Source organism: Vicugna pacos, chromosome 6, assembly GCF_048564905.1.
Source record: "Vicugna pacos chromosome 6, VicPac4, whole genome shotgun sequence".
NCBI lineage: Eukaryota > Metazoa > Chordata > Mammalia > Artiodactyla > Camelidae > Vicugna > Vicugna pacos.
The window spans coordinates 67,287,963-67,307,866 of NC_132992.1; the positions used below are offsets into that span (position 1 = coordinate 67,287,963).

Here is a 19,904-nt window from a genome sequence, read left to right on the forward strand (position 1 = left end):
GGAATCTATTACTGCACTGGAAAGAATGTGATCTTTGGAGCCAAAGAGACCTGGGTTTTACTTCCTGAAATTGGATAACTCCTCTTAAATCTGTTTCTACTGTTATGGCTGAAATCCCCCATGTGTTCCAAACTTTTCCCATCATCTTCAAGGCCCCTGATCTACCTACTCCCCACTTTCTCCAAGATGGTAACCTATTTTACTTATTTAATGGATTGAAACCATCTAACACAAACCCTCTCGATTTCCCATCCTTTCTTCAGCACTTAATTATTCTACCAGTACACCTAAACACCTCCTTTTCAACTGGCACTGTGATCTTCCACCATCAATTATCCAATTATTATACTTAAAAAACTATACTTCACCATTTCCCTTACTCTTTACCTGCAAATTTGGTTTTTGTTTTCATATTATACCAGTGAAAAGGCTTCGTAAACTCCAAATCCAAAGACTTCTTATAATTCCTCATCTCACCTGTCTCACTCAAAAATTCTCTTTACTTGGCTTCTGGGAGAATATATTCCCCAGTTTTCCAATCCAATCCAGTCTACACAGAGGAGTGAGTTTAATCCTCCTAATGCAGAGTTGACAGGTTATGCCTTAAACATCTTTAAAGACTATCCACAGCCTATGAAATTAAACTCTGTAGCTTCAAATTCAAGGCACTCCAATACTAGCTGTCTGGGCCTTTATACCATATACCATCTCTCCTAAACGTTTTGCTTTACTTTGGCCACGATGGCTTATTTCCTGTTCCTCAAATATTCCACAGTGCTTTACTACCTCATTATTCCTGCCCTATTTTCCTGTTTTCAGAATTTAGTCATTTCTCAAGGCCCAGTTCAAATGTTACTTCCTTTATGAGGCCAGCTAGGTATGTCATCTCACACTTAAATAGCTGTGGAAAAAGGATTAATCAATCTCCTTCTGCTCTATGGGCAATTTGACCTTGGGTTAACTTTCCTGCTCTGTTCCTAAGGAAAAATAATGGTGGAATATATTATTAGGCAAAAATGATCTCGAACTGGTAATTTATACCTAGATTGGTATAAACTATGAATACCTGGTGATAAGAGAAAGTGGCTCCTGTTGTATATGAGGCTTCTAAACCAAGGTAGCTCTAACATTTACCTATCTTGTCTCTTGCACCTGAGTTATCATTTATGTGCAGAGAATAATTCTTGAGTGGCTGTGCGACCTGCCATGAGTACTACTTATTCTCATGGAAGAGGAACATACTTGATGATGCTGGGATGGCAAGCTGTTTTCTGTTCTGTACGTTTCTGAGTAAACTGGTAACAAATGTGACCTACTCAGGTCCATGAATCTAAATATTTGCACCTTTAAGGTCTCTCTGATAGTCACCAGAGATTCATTACCTATCTCACAGCTACTCATTCTTGGGGGCTTCTTACCCCTTTTTAAGATCTTTGAGGTTAAGACCATGTCTTTCTCATTTAGCAATATTGCTGTGTAATATGGGTCAATTACTTGAACAATCTGAACCTATTTTTCACAGTAATATTTACTAGACAGTTCATATATTAATCCTGATTTTTATTCCAATCTTAAAAATTAATAAAAACAATTTGATAAAGGAAGAGCTATAGTGATATGAAGCTGATGTCCTACTAGGAAATGCACTGCTCTTTCCTCCAACCCAAAGACTGGTCTTGGTCTGCTTTTAGGACAGTAAAAAATTGTCTGCTCATCCTTGCTGAAAGTAAGCAGTTCACCACCATTCTCACCCCAAACAACAGGAGTAAGATACATAACTTGTCCAAACAAGCCATTTTAGTGAACTGCTGGATATATTTCAAGCCAGAGAAATGTTAAGTGAGACAGTTAAAATATGCCCTTTATACTCCTGAGACCTCTAGATCAAACACTAACAAACAGAAATAGCATTGTCAAAACATATTTTAGAAATTTTCAGGTATATAAAATAAGGTAGATTAGAGAATCATGAATTTTGTAAATTTTTCTGGTATGTTTTACCTTTAGGTAGCTGTATAAACAGTAACTTTATAAGCAGAAATAAAATCTGTTTCATTTGTGGCTGGGGAAAGGCCATACAATCAATACTCTAACTCTTTAACAACATGGAAACAGTGGCTGTAGCTCAAACAAACCACTGAAAAATTTCATCACAGAACTTCACCTTAACAATGAAAAGCCCACTTCTGTTCCTCTACTGTGTAATACTGGATACAGTTAAATGTGTATTTCTCCATATTTATTCCAGTCCTATTCTTCCTTAAGCCTTACAAAGTACCATTCAAAATATTGCTCCTCTCCTTGCTCTCATCACCCAACATCTAGGACCTAGATGTTTTCTCACATTCCTTAGAAAATCTTTTCTTTATAAGCCCAATACCAGAAACCGTACTGTATCTGAGAATCAAGGGATCCTATTCCCTCTAGATGTGTTCTATAGTATTTTTGCAAAAAGTGAAGCCATGATGGTATCTGTCAGAGAAATAATATTAGCAGGACAGGCCAACTGAAAAGCAGGATAGTTTGACTTACTTTCAGATCTATTTCTTTTTCTGTGAGAATATTTTAGCTTTAAAATTTGGCTGATTCACAGTGAAATATTAACTAGAGTTATACATAATTTTGTAAAGCACCCAAATTTTAATAATCCTTTAATACAGTGATGACTTCTCATCTTAGAGTAATTATTCTATAGAAAAAGTGAGCACACATAAATACTAACCCAGAATTTGGTTCCACATAAAATAGGAAAAAATAGTTAAGCCTCTAATGTGGAAGTGGGGGAGGGCACAAGGGGAATATAAGGCCAGTCATGAAGCCTCCAAAGAAAAATCTGCCAATTTTATAGGGTGTAAAGACATTATTAGCTATTGGTGAAGTGTGATAATAGCAGAATCAGGGAATGTCCACATACGTGATGACTGAAAGTACAATATAGTATATGTTCAAGTCACAATGTGAGCACGTTCTCTACATTAAAAGATTACCATGTACTTTTCTGTGGTCTTTCCCTCACCTTCTTAGCTTCCATACAGTAGTGGTAATCAGGACTCACCTGCTAAAGGCTATGAGAAAGCACGAAGACCTTCCAGAAAGAACACGATCAAAGCTAAGGAACTAACCTGGCTGTTGCTGTAGATAAGCCATGGTACCAGAAAGTCTTTCATAATGTTTGCAGCAACAGTAGGTAGAAACCCTGGAGATACAACTGAGATTCACTTACAAGGCTGGAAAAATGACGTAAAAGCTCTTTAGCATCACACAAACCACAGCAAAATATATTCAGCACATAGACAAGCTTTCTTCAAATTTGTTGTGTAGCAGGCTTTTGGTTTAGAAACTGGTAATGCTTTGCAAGAAAATTCAATTCAGTTCAGAAACAAAATCACTCGGGGGGAAAATATAACTAAAGAACATTTATTTGTTTTTCACTAAGACTTATCTTGAGGACACAACGAAACTGTGTCACCACCCCCCACCCCAATTTGAAATGGGTTAGTACAGTGAATGTTATAAAGCAGGTATGAACAGTTTGAAGGACTGGAACCAACAATAACTGACAAAAACCAACTTCCATCTAAACCATCATAAAAATGTTTAAGTAAAAAAAAAAAAAAAAAGTAAGGCAGGGAGGGCAATGGAGGTTTCAGATTGAACAAGATCCTCACATTTCTTCTAATACATTCAATCCTAGCCAGAATGTACCAAAATGGAAACAGGATTTACAGTAAAATACAAAACTTTCACTACAGCACGCTGTACACACCTGTGTTCCAAGCCCACCCCGCCCCCCTAATGCTTTCAAACTCAACTATTTTCCGGCCTGCTGGGCCTGCCGACGAAGGAGCACGTAGATCTTCTCTTTAATCCAGTCTTTGTTATAAGGCTGGTATGTCTGGGTATCAGCTCGGTAACTAAGGAACAGAAAGGTAAAAAGCAAAGAAAGTTACAATGGTCAATTACTGTCATATTTTTAAAACCTGAAATTATAACTACTCAACGATGGCAAAGATGTTCACATCTTCATACATGAAAAGAGCTAATTACATAACTTGAATTCTAAGTGACAGGAAGTTTAGATCACTTAGTACAATCTTCTGGCAGGAAAAGAAAACAAGGTCTAGAGATCTTAAGTTAAATGCTCAACGTGTTACCCATCTATTTCTTGACAGAGTATGACCAGAAACCATGTGTTCTTTCTCCTACATAGTTAATCTTTTTGTGGTTCCTTTAGTGATTAAAAAACAAAACCATACACTAATAAAAACTTCAGATTTGCTAAATTTATTTTGAATCAACTAAAAAAGCTTTAAAAACATGCTACTACTACAAAGATTTCTTCCCTGAAAAGTACTAACAGAAGGAAAATTTTGTATACATCCAGTATTTTAGGGTTTCCCTTTCAATAGAAGTACTGCTAGAGGCTGAGAAAGGTCAGGAATACAAGGAGTAGCACTAGCAATAAAACTCAAATGGGATTCCAGGGTTTTTGGAGTACAAGGTATCATCACTTAATAGCCAAATCACTCAAGGTATCTTCAGAGGACTCAAAAAATACAAGCACTGCAAGTGACCTACAACTGAAATCTAGCTGGTTAAGCAATAAATTCATTTTTGGTGTTAAAAAAAAACTAATGTTATAGTATAAAAAGCAGACAGTAAGTGGGTAGAGATCATACAAATACAAAGCACATCATAGTGTTTCAAAGCCATGTGCACCATCTGGTGGAAATACTGCATGGCATCCAAGAGGGGAAAATATAGCTTGCCTGAAAAAAATACCTTAGGGATGGATACTCTAGAAAAATTAAGTATCTAATCTATCAACTATTGTTTCATTTTAGCCAGCAGTTTCATTTTTTTAGCTTCTCAGCAAAAAACAAACAAAAAAACCCCCTGTAAAATGATAGTAAACACCTATTAAGACATTACCAACTGCTAGGTAGTGCTTTAAGTGCTTATCTGAATCAACTCACTTAATCTTGTTTACAACGCTATGAGTAGATATGATTATCATCCCCCACCCCTTTTTTAATAAAGGAGGAAACCAAGGCTCAAAAAAAAAGATTTTGGGCAAGGAATAAAAGCTTAAACGCTCCTGACCAGAGTCCTCACTGTTAACCACTGAGCTAGAATCTTATGCTCCAATTTTTTTTCAAAAAATTTCTTTTCAAGAAACTCCAAAGTAGGAATGTTTTATATACCCTTATCATATTCTTCCTCTGAATGAATCAGGTTTATTAAAAATGCACAAGCTTTCTACTTTCACAAAATGCTTAACCAGGAAGAAATATTTGGCTTCTTATGAATGTCCTTTTGTTACAATGAGAAATATTCTAAAAAGTAAAAATTTTCTTTGACTACCCTTTATTTATGCTTCTTAATTAAATAAGTGCTAATCAACTCTACTTCAGGGTATGGCAGAATAGAGTACAATATTTATATTAACATTGGTAAAGAACTAAAAAAGTAACAGAATTTTTCGGAACTATAAAGTCTCGGTGGGACAGTCTTATTTACACCACCTGCCCTCAACAAGATCACTTTGGTTTGTGAACATTTAGGAATCCATCAACTTGCATGCTATTTTCCAATTTAGATAGTAATAATGCCTTTTTTACAGAAAGCTGTGTGTTGATGGCTATTAACTGGCACTTGAAAATGAGACAATTAAATGTTACATACGTTAATAAAATCCCTAGCTGTTGGCACAGATGAATCTCTTAGCTTAATATTATAATCAATGGATGCAGGTGTATACAGGGCAGAAGCTGTGGATCTGAGTAGGGAAATCAGCCAGGATCTTCACTAATAACAAGCTGTCTTCCTGACTAGGTAGGAGTACCTCCTAATTACAATAAATAAGGATGAAAATGTCCCTCTGCCTCTAAGCAAACAAGAAAAGCCTGCATCTTCAAAAAGCTGTTCTCTCAATCTTATAAAAAGCCTAGTTAAATAAAACAAAACAAAACAAAACCTTACAGATCACAGAATTGTGAAGAAATCTGTACTCTAACTTCAAATATATGAAATACAAATCCTCCATGTATAAATTTTACTATTAATGCCTGGTCAGTTTGTTCTGGGTTTAATTATGTCAACAAAGTATAATCTTATTTATTCCATTCTTCTCCTACTGGTTTAAAAGTAAATAAAAAATGTCCTATGTCACTGCCATTTAGATGTAATAGAAGCAATGAGTACACAACAATTTACAAATCAAAAATGAATGCAATTCCTGGTCTGAGGAGTAACAGCCCAAGTCACAATCCTTGATTAAGGAGAGTAGGATGTGCTGTCATAGGAAGTGCCATGACAACAAGTCACCTCTTTGGAAACAATTTCTCCTGAACATCCAAATAATAAAGTCATGTGGGCAAAATGATCCTAAATCCTAAATCTGATTTTGAAAGTTTTCAGAGGCCAAAAGTTCATCATTAGAGACAGCAACATGAATAGCTACAGTTTAGTTTTCCAGACTATTAACAACTATAAATTATCATGAATCTATCATTAATCTGAACTACTAGAGTTGCAAAGAATTATCTAAAATAATTAAATTATAATCTATAATTATATATAATTAAAGAAGTCTTTCCTCCGTCTTGCTTTAATAATGCAAACATCAGAAATCATTTTAGCAAGCTACTTGTAGATTCTGGTTAACATTTAATCGCAGAAAGTTAGAAATGTCATGATCTGTTGTTAATGACACACTTGCAGTATGTCCCTAAAAGCTACTATTTCGCTTTGTGTAACTTTCATACTGTCAAAAAACAACATAACACCTCTTTATTAGTTAACAGTACAATTTTACTCACTTGTGAAATTTGAAACTCCTATCATTCTACTTGTGGCAAATTTTAAAGAACCAATCTACCTGTACTTAAAAATAAAACCCTGCCCTGACATTGTCAAGCTAGTTAAAGACGGAGTTCTTGCTACCTGATGCTGCTGCGCTAAGCAAGCACAAGAGCCTCACAAGAGTCCTGGGAGGTAGATGTGTCTAAATTTTGCAAATAAGCAATCTAACTTGCCCAAGGGAGCTAGCAAATGACAGAGCCAAGATTCAAAGTCAGCTAGGTCTAATCCTGAAACTCCAGTTAGCTGTTAACCATAACCTCCCAAGATTTTAAGTAATTTCTCATTTGCTGAGGATGAGTGCCACATGCCAAAGCATCAATAAGTGATTTTTATAAAATTAGAAAGGAAGCCACTAATTTTTAAAATAAAATCAACATTCATTTAAAGAATGAAGTGAAGACATGCACATAAACTCTGTTAAAATCCTATTAAGTTCCAACTGAAACATCTATTACTTAAGTGTAAGTGTGAAAATCTCCTCAAATACACTTGGGACAAAAATGTATTTAAAAAAACACACAGTTTACTCAGATAAATAACTTCAGCATGAAAGTCACATATTATATGGGTGACATGTATTTTTACAACCAATATTTACTCAATATTAACTAGGTGCTAACTACTACTCTAGGCACTGGGGATGTAGCAGTGAACAAAAACAAAGCACTCTGTTCTCAAATTCTATAAAGTAAGTAAACACATTATTGGTGACTTCATATCCAGTAAATTATCTGCCAGCATCTGGGCTTCTCAGTTCCTTGAACTCCTCTCCTCCAATGATCTTGTTTCCTGCCCTTCCTTGACCAGATCCCTATACCTTGTCATTATCAGTAACTCCAATCTCCTAATTTCGAGCACTTGTTCCCCGATCACTACTTTCACTTACCACAACTTCAACAATCCTTTGACCCCACTGTGACCCATAACTAATTGATTCTACCTCTGTCTCCACCCACCTCACCCCTTATTTACATTTCATGGTCATTCAGTCTCTTGCATTAATACTTCCTTGTATATATCTTCAATTTTTAGCAAAATCTCTGAAAGAGATTAATTGTGGCATTATCATTAATACCTGTAAAGACTCACCTGTAACCATTCGGGTTAAGAGTGATAAACAAAAAAACCATTATCACAATGACTGATTTTAAATTATCAGTTACCTCTTAAATCACACATTCCCTAATCCCTTTACCCTCCTGGATTATTTACCTCTTTTCACAAACCTCCAATACCTCCTCCCTCACCCTTAGTTTCAAATGGTGTCCTTCCTATTTTACTCAGATAACTAAAGCAGAAAACAATTTCCCCAAGCTTCCATCACATCTGCCGGCCTGCCCTACTTTACTATTAATGAACTGTCCAAGATTCTATCTAGAGCCATCAGTTTCTCCCTCTCTGTTAGATCATCCCATCAGCCTGGAAACTTACCATTATTTCTCCCATCTTAAAAACAAAAATAAAATAAAAAGGGCATTTCTTCCTTTAGCTGTAACTACATTTCTCTGCTCTCATTTTGAGCTAAATTCTTCAAAGAAGTTGGCTGTGTTAGCAGCCTACAGTTCTTCTCATTACCTTAAACGCACTGTAATGTATAGACTTTACTCCTGTCACTCTACCAGACTTCCACAGTGCTAAACTAGGGGTCAGTTCTCAGTCCTCATTTATTTCACCTACCAATAATATGAAATACTTCTGAAGTGGCTTCTAGGATATCACCCTCTCTGCCCCACCAATTTCATCTCCTCCTACTTTCACTGATTCACTCACTCTTCTGCAGCTTCACAGGCTTCCTTTTAACCTGATTTATTCACTGTTCAACTCCCAGTGCCCATGGTATATAGTTAGCACTCATGGTATATAGTTAGCACTCAATAAATATTTGTTAAATGACTATGTATATGTCTTTTTCTGTGTGTGTGTCTGGCAATAAACAGGTCAACTACAGACATTACAAACCAACATAGCATAATACATATAGCTCTGCTGGCCTCTTACAGTTTTCTGAGCTTTTTATATTGAAATAACCATAACAGAATTATAACACATTGTTAACACATTTCATAAAAGACCAGAACTGGATCACTTAAATGTTCTGAGTGAGCAAAGTGAAATGGCTATAACTGAAATACAATGAAGAGGTGCAGAAAATAAAACTAAAACTAAAAAAAGTGCTTCCAATTTCCTCTGTAAAATTAGCTGTACTTACACTCACTCTCTTATCCAAAAAATGCTGAGAAGATTAAGTATTATAGACTTACTTGCTTCTTGGTAATAGTGATAAGTAATTACTGACACAATTTATAACAAACATAGTATATTAGGAAAAAAATTTTTAATTTCACGAACTCTAAAAATAGAAAATATTAAGGGTCTGAAAAAAAATCTCATTCTAACACATCAAAATATACATGATTAACATCAGGTGGGATTAAAATTAAATTCATTTCAGTCCTACAAACGTTTATTTTTAAAAAATAATGTCATGAAAATGACCAGTGGCAGGCAAAATGAGCTCCCAATACCATACACTGCCTCAAGCAGATGAACAAACAACAGAAAAATACAACTAAAGAGACACAGTGGCCAATACTTACACAAGGCAGCTGAGGTCTGCCAGATCATCGATAAAATCAAACAACTGACTGATGTCATATGTGATAGAGGGGCTGTTGGGATTCATTCTCTTCAGATGTTCTTCATACATTTTACAAACACCTAAGTAGGGGGGAAAACCAAGATCTTACAACTACATGAATTTTAGATAACAACAGTTTTACATGTTGATGTAATAGCTATTTCTATAAAATTATGCTGGGAAAAGAACAGTACGGTGATCACTTTTACTTTAATTGTTGCCACTAGCAAATTTTAAAATATTTTATAAATTCAGCAGAATGTTGATAAGTATCTTGTGCCTTAATAATAAAATAAAATGATTACTTCAAGTCATTGAATCTTTAATGACTTGTCATACAATGGTTCAAAGTGATGACATCACAGGTATCAGGTTTTCCAATAAATATTCTTAACACCTCAGAGTAAATAAAGAAAAATACCACACTTGGGAATGATGAATGACAAATTAACGCTTTTCTATTCTGCTTTCAAATTTTGATACAAGGCAAAGTAAAAACCAAAATTGGCAACGAGGAAGAGATTATCATAATAGAGTACTTAAGATCCTGGACTCTGGATTCAGACTTGAATTCCAGATTTGTCCTTTACTAATGACTCCATCCCCTGAATCCCACCTGTCAAACGGAGATAACAGTACCTCTTCATAGAGCTGTGAAGATTACATGAAATACTGCATATAAAGCATTTGCACATATAATAAACATGTAAGTACTCAAATAAAAGTAAAAAGACAACAGTGAACAAGATCACTGACAGCAAGCCCACATAATTATCTAAAGAACACATTTTTTATTTAATTTTTATTCAGTGACACACTCCTTTCTTGTTCCCACAAAATGGAAATAAAACCTTTTCAGCCCATTCCCACTACCAAATGCTTCTAAGACTACTATGATGAATGGACAAGTGAATAAATATTAGCAAACTGGGAAAAACATGTCCTGTCCTGTATGTACAGGTCTTTCATGTACCTCTAATTTGACTTCATAAATTTCCTAATAAAAAGTAATAATCAACAACAGAGTTTTCAAAAGCTATCTTAGTAATAAAGGGTTTTGATGGTACTGGTACACCACACTGTCATCAGAGAGTACCTGAATTCCTGAACAGAGAAGGTGAACTGGAAAGGAAATAAAAACCAGGAAAATAAATTGTTTTATCTTAAAAAGGCACTGACCCACAGCTACCATCATACTTAATGGTGAAAGACTGAGTGCTTTCCACTCAGATCAGGAAGAACACTAGAAGATCTGATCTTGCCACCTGTACTCAGCATTGCATTGCAGGTTCCAGCCAGGGTGATTTGGCAAGGAGAAGCACTAACAGGCCTCAGGTTGGGAGAAGTGCACCTATCTCTATTCACACATGATATGATCCTGTATACAGAATATCCTATGGAAACTACAAAATGAAAACAAACTATTAGAACTAATAAATGAGTGCAGCAAAATTGCATGATATAAGATTAACATATAAAAATCAATTGTAGTTCTATACCTCAACAATATAAACAATATGAACATGAAGAAAACAGCTCCATGTACAAAAGCATCAAAAAATAATAAAATTCTTAGGAGTAAATTTAATGAGACATAAGACACACAATGAAAACTACACAATGTCATTGAAAGTAAAGATTTAAATAAATGGAGATATGTCTCACGTTCATGGATTGGGTGACTTAGTATCAAGCTGGTAATATTCCCCCAAATGATCTACAGATTCAACGAAATTCTTATCAAAATCTAAAGGGCTTTTGCAGAAACTGACAAATTGATCCTAAATTTGATATGGAATTACAAGCGACCCAGGATAGCCAAAGTATCTTGAAAAAGAAGAACAAAACTGTAATATTCACACTTCTTGATTCCAAAACTTAATCAAGACAAGTCTATGCATAAGGATAGGCACACAGGTTAATGGAAAAGAAACAAAGGTCCAAAAATAAACCCTCAATTTACAGTCAACAGTTATTTGACAAAGGCACCAAGACAATTCAGTGGAGAATAGTTTTTATTAACAAACAGTGCCAGGACAACTGTACATTCACATGCAAAAGAAGAAACTTGGACCTTATCTCACAGCATGTATAAATATTCCCTCAAAATGGCCCAGGGATCTAAGAGCCAAAACTATGAAACCCTTGGAAGAAAATATAGGCACAAACCTTTGTGACTTTGGATAAGGCAATGGCTTCTTCAGTAAGACATCAAAGCCATAAGCAACAGAAGAAAAAAAATATATGTAAGTTGGACTCCATCAAAATTTAAACCTTTCAGGCTTCCCAGGACACTATTAAGAAAGTGAAAAGACAAGCCACAGACCAAGAGAAAATCTTTGCAAAACGTATATCTGATAAAAGACTTATCAAAACTATACAAAGAACTCCTAAAAGAAAGCAAATTAAAAAATGGGCAAAAGATCAAAACAAACATCTCACCACGAAAGATGTACAGAAGGCAAAAAAGCATTATGAAAACATTATATCATGAGAAAACTACAAATTAAAACAATGAGATATCACTATACATCTATAAGAATGGCAAAAATACAAAACACTGACAACACCAAATGCTGCCACAGGAACTCCCATTCATTGCTGGTGGGAATGCAAGATGACACAGCCACATCTGAAGACAGCCTGTCAGTTTCTTACAAAGCCTTACCATACGATCCAACAATCATACCCCCTAGTATTCAATCAAAGGGACTGAAAGCTTAGGTTCACACAAAAACCTGCACAGTAATGTTTATAGCAGTTTATTCACTGCCAAAACTTGCAAGATGCCCTTCAATAGGTGAATGGATAACCAAACTGTTGCATACTCATACAATGGAATATTATTCAGCAATAAAAAGAAACGAGCTATTAAGCCATGAAAAGACATGGAGAAAGAGGGGAAGGTATAGCTCTAGTGGTAGAGTGCATGCCTAGCATGCAAGAGGTCCTGGGTTCAATCCCTAGTATCTCCATTAAATAAATAAATAAGTTAAATAAGCCTAATCCCCTCCCCCCAAAAGGAATTAAAAATAATAAAGAAAAAAAAAAGACATGGAGAAAACTTCAAAGTATACTGCTAGGTGAAAGAGCCAATCTGCAAAAGCTACATACTGTAATTTCAACTAAACAACATTCTGGAAACTATAGAGACATTAAAAATGTCAGATGGGGTGGAGGGTGGAGATGAATGAATAGGTGGAGCACAGGGAATTTTTAGGGTTGTAGATGGTAGATAACATGTCATTATAAATGTCAAAATCCATAGAATGTTCAAAGCAAAGAGGGAACATTAATGTAAAATCATGGACTTTAATTAATAAGGTATCAGGATTGGTTCCACAATTGTCACAAATGTATCACACTAGTAAAAAATGTAAATAGCAGGAAAAACTGGGAAGGAGTGGGAAGGAAGCAGGAGTATGATGTAACTGTACTTTCTAACCATTTTTCCTGTAACATGAAACTATCCTAGAAAAAATTAAGTCTACTAATTAAAATGGAAACAAAAATCACCATTCCCAACTAAAAATGTGGATGGGGAAGAGCTATCAAGCCACAAAGAGACATGGAAGAAACTTAAATGCGTATTCCTAAGTGAAAGAAGCCATTCTGAAAAGGTTATATATGGTAATAATTCCAATTTTATAAAATTCTGGAAAAGACAAAACTACAGTGACAGAAGACTGGTGGTCTCCAGGGGGCAGGGACCGGGCAAGGAGGGATGAACAGGTGGAGCATGAGGGATTTTTTAAGGCAGTGAAACTATTTCCCATGATACTTTAATGGTGGTTATATGACACTATGCATTTGGCAAAATCCACAGAACCGCATAACACAAAGTAGGAACCCTAGTGTAAACTATGGACTTCAATAATAGGGGAAATTGTGGGGTAGGGAGAAGTATATTGAAACTCTGTACTTTCCATTCAATTTTTCTTTAAACATAAAACTACTCTAGAAATAAAGTGTATTAATTTAAAAAAAAAGCACAATCACTAAAATCAGCAAAGGTTAGTAAAGAGTATTGAAGAATCAAAGACCAAATATGGTAATATAGGTAAAGCAACAATCTTCTAAGTCAGTGTGGGCAAATTCTATTTTAATGACAAGTAAGGATGTCAGCACAGGAAGGGACCTGAAAAGAGAAAAGGACAGAAGCCTTGCTCTTCTTTAAAAATTAGAGCACAATTTGATGGCACCCAGGAAGGCATAGAAGCTGTCTCTAATTATTATGAGTAGCTTTTTTTCCTTCACAGGTCTATCCACTGTTGACTTTAAATGAACAGATTTTAAGTCAAACTCAGTCAGCTTTAGAAAATCAGTAAATTCAGGGACATGCTCAGCAACAAAAATAGCAACTATAAAATCCTTACAGGAAGAAGCAAAGAATGGACAGTTTGCTAGAAAGCATGCAGGGCATGCACAACTGGTTTACTTGATGTAATGATTAAACGTAAGGATGAATCAAATTTGTGATGATTCAATCTGTGCTCATGGTTTACTGAGGGCTAATACTTCCCTTCAGGGTTGTGCAAGCTTATCAAATGCACAATAAATTATACTGATTTGGTTCCATTTGCCTTTTTTGCTGAGATAATTTTTGTTTTCTAACAACATGCTGATGGACTGTAACCAGCTTTTAACATTAATTTAACAAGCAGACTATTAGGTTCTGTAGGCACTCCTTGAGCCTGCCTTAAAAACTATAGTGCTTGAGTTTAACCAGAATATATATTGATACCTGTAAAATATTTACATAACACAGTAACAAAATAACATGTAACAAATAGCAGAATATTTACATAACAATTGGATGCTTGTGAAAGTCATTAATTACATACATGAAGTTGATCAAAAAAAGTAAAGTATTTGCAAAGCAAAGGAAACCACAAGCAAAACAAAATGACACCCTATGGAATAAGAAAAAACTGTTTGCAAAAGATGTGACTGACAGAGGCTTAACATCCAGAATATATAAATAGCTCATACAACTTAACAACAAAAAAGAAACCCAAGCCAATCCAAAAATGGGCAGAAGACCTAAACAATTCTCCAATGAAGACAAACAGCCAATAGGCAGATGAAAAAGTGCTCAATATCGCTAATTATCAGAGAAATGCAAATCAAAACTACAATGAGGTTATCATTTCACATCAGTCAGAATGGCCATCATTATAAAGGCCACAAACGATAAATGCTGGAAAGGATGTGGAGAAAAGGCAACCCTCCTACACTGTTGGTGGAAATGTAGCTGATGCAGCCATTATGGAAAACAGTTTGGAGATTCCTCAAAAAACTAAAAAGACTTACCATATGATCCAGCAAGCCCACTCCAGGGCATACATCTGGAGGGAACTCTTAATTTGAAAAGATACATGCACTCCAATGTTCATAGCAGCACTATTTACAACAGCCAACACATGGAAACAATCTAAATGTCCATCAACAGGTGACTGGATAAAGAAGCTGTGGTATATTTATACAATGGAATATTACTCAGTGATAAAAAATGAATAAAACAATGCCATTTGCAGCAACATGGATGGACCTGGAGATTGTCATTCTAAGTGAAATAAGCCAGAAAGAGAAAAACTACCATATATCATCACTCATATGTGGAATCTAAAAAAAGACAATAATGAACTTATCTACAAAACAGAAACAGACTCACAGACATAGAAAACAAACTTATGGTTACCAGGGGGGAAAAGGGGTGGGGAGGGATAAACTGGGAGTTTGAGATCTGCAAATATTAACTACTATATATAAAATAGATAAACAACAAATTTCTTCTGTATAGCACAAGAAACTACGTTCAGAATCTTGCAGTAACCTATAATGAAAAAGAATATGAAAATGAATATACGTACATGTATGCCTGAATCATTATGCTGTACATCAGAAAGTGAAACACTATAAACTGACTATACTTCAATTAAAAAAAAGTAGTTATATTTGCAGCAGAAAAAGGCAGTGTATACAATTACCATTTCAAATAGTCAGCAATTATGGTCCTAAATATCTACTTTTCCTGCTCAGAGTAACAATTCAAGAAATCTAGAGGAAAAAACAAACCAGTGTCTAAATGTGAATGTAAGGAGGGGAAAAAAACTCTAAAAGATTTCTACCCTTTGATTATCAGTGTTTAAACTCACCTTCCATGCATTCATTCACAGATTCATAGTCAGCATAAGTTCTGCCTTCTGGCCTCTTTGTAGGCTGTACCAGCAAAATGGTGTGAGACTGCAGAAGGAAAAGTGATTTTAATATAAGTTTATAACTCATATTTGAGAAATTCATAGTATGAGATAAAATCCCCAATCATGATACAAATGATCATTGGTTATTAAAACACTATTAATCAGGGTGCTCTTTCTATAATATTTATGCCTTTGCCCAAGTGTAGCACCAGAAGCTGGGTTCACAACTCCTCTGTGTAACGTCTCTTAGTCCCCCAGTCCTTAATGGCTACTTTCTCAAACTATTATTGCACTCACTGCCAGCAGGTATTCAGTGTAAGCTACCTTGTACTGTTTTCTTTCTTTCTTCCCAGCTGATTATAAACCTGCTTAGGTTTTCTATTTCCATTGATCAGTTTCTATCTCTAGCCTTATTAAGTCCCTAATGAAGAGTCAGATATAGGCTGATGAAAGGAGAGAAAAAGGAAAATACTATAATGATTGCAAGTACTGTATCAATCTATGTTCTTTTTCTAACCTTAGCACAACAGTGAAACATCTTATCCAGGGATTAGATTCAAACATCAAGGCATAAGATGAAATGGCAATATAAAATTAATATACATAGTTAATGTTACTCTAGTAAATTCATTAAATTTTTCACCTAATAATGACTCACCATAAAGGGCTATATTATACCAAAATAATTTATTTTTAAACACTAGAATCACACAAAACAGCTAGAGGATTGCACTGCAGGAAATGTGAATATGCCTGAATAGCAGATAGATTTGTCTTCCATTTCATGCTCAGGGGAGGAGTGGGGTGGAGACATGTTTTCGTTAGTGGGTCTATTTCAGGGTTTCTCAACCTTGGCACCAATATATTTGGAACTGGAAGATCCTTGTTGTGGAGGCTGTCCTGTACATTGTAGGTTTAGCAGCACCCCTGGTCTATTTCAACTAATACCAGTAGCATTGGAACTCCCACCCAATCCTGGCCAAAGTGTGACAACCAAAGATGTCTCCAAAACACTGGACTATTGAAATTATAACCCCTTCCAATTTTTTGCCGAGTATGTAAGGATCATTAATTAAATGCAAGTATGATACAACTTCACTGTAAACCCAATCCTAAATCAAATCACTCATATTTTTTCCTTGTCTTTTGCTGTACTATTATTTTTGGGTAAAAAAAAATTTTTTTTTCTTAATGACAGGAACCAAACTTTTGAAAAGATAAGAATTTTTTCTTTTCTTTCTTTCTTTTTTTTGTGAAAATAAGAAAGGAGTTTATTTTAGGTCTTAAGAACTGCAATTTGGGAGACACAAATTTGGGTAATTCTGGAAGCGTGTTCTGAGGAAGAGAAAGAGTTGGGGCTTATAAAGGCAAAAAGCCAAGCAGTTGGTAAAAGTTGCCTGGTGAGAACTGTGATGGCCTGTCACGAAATGAACAGAATTTGTAACTACCAACAAACTGGAACTGAAAAAGCTGATGCTTAGACTTTCTGAATAAGCACCAAAAAATAGTACTTTCTGAAAACAATATGAAAAATAAAGTAATTTATTGTACTCCTCCCTCCCATCAAGAACTAAGTCATTCTGATTAAAAAGTTTCAGAATATTTGAGATAAAATAGAACTTGATGACAAGAGATCAAAAGTGATTCTCAGCTATAATGACCTGAACACAGTCAAAGCCTTTCTTAAATAGTGGTTAAAAGCCAGAGAAGGCAGTATACAACATACAAGGTTTTGCAAGCCATCAATAGTTTCAACAGGTCGTATGTTGGAAAAAAAATTTTTTTATAGAAACTATACTAACTTTCCTATAATAGAGCCTGTCCCATACACTAGCCATACCGGTTGCTACTATATTAATTTTGTTCTTATTCTAATGCAAAATAAGGGACTAATTCACTTAAAAGAGTAAAGATACGGAAATGGCTATACAGTATGTTGCTTTTTATATTTAGCCTTAAAATGAATTTTAAAATGAGCAAAGTTTACTATTTTCAATACTTAGTGCCCAAAGATAAAGCTAAAAATTAAGAAAAAATGACTAAATTTACAAAACTGTAGTCAAAATGGTTATTTTTAAGTGGCAGTGCCTTTTTTGTTATCAGTTTAAGATCATAATACTTCTCAAACCTATTTTGGCCACTTTCTTCTTACTGGAGCTAATTTTAGAATCTCTTCATTTTACTAAAATTCCAAATATATTTGTTTTGTTTGTTTGTTTGTTTTTGTTTTGGTGGGGAGGTAATTAGGTTTATTTATTTTTAGAAGAGGTACTGGGGATTGAACCCAGGACCTTGTGCACGCTAAGCACCCGCTCTACCACTTGAGTTATACCCTCCCCACTCCAAATATATTTGCCTTATAAAATTACCAGTTTTTTCTTTCTTCTGGACAGCTTTGGTCCTTGCCTTCCTCATGGTACTCTTTCTCAGGGTAATAATCAGTGCACGCACACATACACACACAAATGTATATATATGCAAAACAAAGAAATACAGGCGTGTATATATATATTTACATAAATTTATGCAGAATTATCTTTAAAAAATCCTTATTTTCTCTGATTACCAAGAAGTTATGATTCACTCTAATGAATAATCTGGCTTTGTTAACTTTTTAAAGCCTTACAAACATGAAATCTAAGAACAGTCATTCTACTGTTGTAGAAATACTACAATACATACATTTGGCTCTTTAGCTTCAAATGCTTCTCCCAAACTACCAAAAAGGAAAAAGAAAAAAAAAAAGAAAAGAAACTGAAGCTGGTATCTTCAGTAAAGCAAAAGTATTTAAGACTTTTGAACAAACAGTTGTTCACTTTAAACACAAATTCCAATTTTTAATTCTACTCGGACTGATAAGGAATTATCACTGATACTTGTCTAAGGAGAATGGGTTGTTGGTATTAACTGCTATCATTTTCTCAGACTTTAATCTAAGCATTTTAGCACTATCAAATAGTGACACAAAAGGCAAAGAAGGAAACTCAAGAGATGAAATGACTTGCCTAAGGTCACAGTGCAAATTGTAATAAAACAGGAACTAGAAATCCAGTTTTCTAATCCCTAGACCTCTGGAATTATATTGGGTCAAACACTGAAATATCTCAATTCAGAAAAATTTCAACTTGAAAACGTTCGTTGTTAACAACAGTTGGAGTTTCTTGTTAACAAAGGTTAACAACAGTAAACCTTTTAACTGCAGCAACCAGAAAACGAAAATTTAAGTGTGGAAGTAACCATGATTCCTCAGAATCTCTGCGAGCATCTCCTTTTTGTGGATTACAAAATACATAAGCAAAAAACCAAAACAAAACAAAAAGCAAAACCTTACCCACACACTCCACTACCACCCCGGTCAGATTCTAAGGATACATCCTCAGCTGAACCTGTCTTTTCAGCCTCCAGCCCCAAGAGACTATAAATAAGGGTGAGAACAGGACTGAGGGCTTAAAGAAAACACCAAACTAGGTATGTAGAGGCCTTAGAAAAGCGAAAAACCGTTACGTATTTTTTAAAAGGCAGAACACGAAAAAACAAAAGGGAGCAACTGAAAAAGCACACTGTAAAGCAAAGACGACCCCTCCTGGACCACATGCTGGGTGTAGCAGATTCAATCTGTCAGCTTTGGGGCAGGATTGTCAGACATCCCCCGGCCATTGTTCCTACAGAAGGAGTTTGGAAGGAAAGAGCAAAATCCCCATGCCTGCCTCTACCAAGGAGCAATCGGGAGAAAGCGCATCCTCCGCACCGCACGCCTCGCACGAGCCAGCAGGCGGGCGCGCAACCGCAGGGCGGACCCGGGCTCCGGGGCCTAGTGCCAGGCCCAGCGTCTCCGCGGCGGGAAGGGGAGGTCGACCCACAACCTGGAAGGCCGGGCAGCAGCACGCTTGTGCTAGACAGGGTGGAGAGAAGATACACGGGTTGGGGTCGCCTCGGGGGCTGGGGTCACCAGGGAGGCTGGGGGCTTGGGGTGCCGCTAAGGCCTTTCTCACCATCGCGCCAAACTCTTTCGCTGCAGCCGCTGCCGACACCGCCGCCGCACACGAGCTTAGCCGCAACGCCGCCAACAGCCAATCCCCGCGAGAGGAACCGCCGGAAGTCGTCAGAAGCGCACCGCGAAAAAGCCTTTTGGACCATAGAGGCGCACATAGTTCCTGCAGCTAGAGCAGATACTGACTCTGTTTCTGCCATCTTGGATC

The 19,904-nt window shown here is 35.9% G+C and overlaps 1 protein-coding gene across 1 annotated transcript; it reads right to left on the minus strand.

The window, feature by feature from the left end:
* Positions 1-3,401: 3,401 nt before the first annotated feature.
* ERH (ERH mRNA splicing and mitosis factor) lies at positions 3,402-19,837 on the minus strand. Its single transcript, XM_006206931.4, has 4 exons — positions 19,698-19,837; positions 15,661-15,748; positions 9,462-9,582; positions 3,402-3,914 (listed from the first exon to the last, which is right to left on the minus strand). Exons 1-4 carry the CDS (start codon positions 19,698-19,700, stop codon positions 3,812-3,814), a joined length of 315 nt encoding a protein of 104 aa, XP_006206993.1. The 5' UTR covers positions 19,701-19,837; the 3' UTR covers positions 3,402-3,811.
* Positions 19,838-19,904: the final 67 nt, after the last annotated feature.

Excerpts from the sequence above, each read along its gene's own strand:
- ERH (XM_006206931.4), bottom strand. Across the intron at positions 9,583-15,660 it reads TGTGAATGAATGCATGGAAG|GTGTTTGTAAAATGTATGAA; the intron begins GTGAGTTTAAAC and ends CCCCCTACTTAG. Across the intron at positions 3,915-9,461 it reads GCAGACCTCAGCTGCCTTGT|TTACCGAGCTGATACCCAGA; the intron begins GTAAGTATTGGC and ends TCTGTTCCTTAG.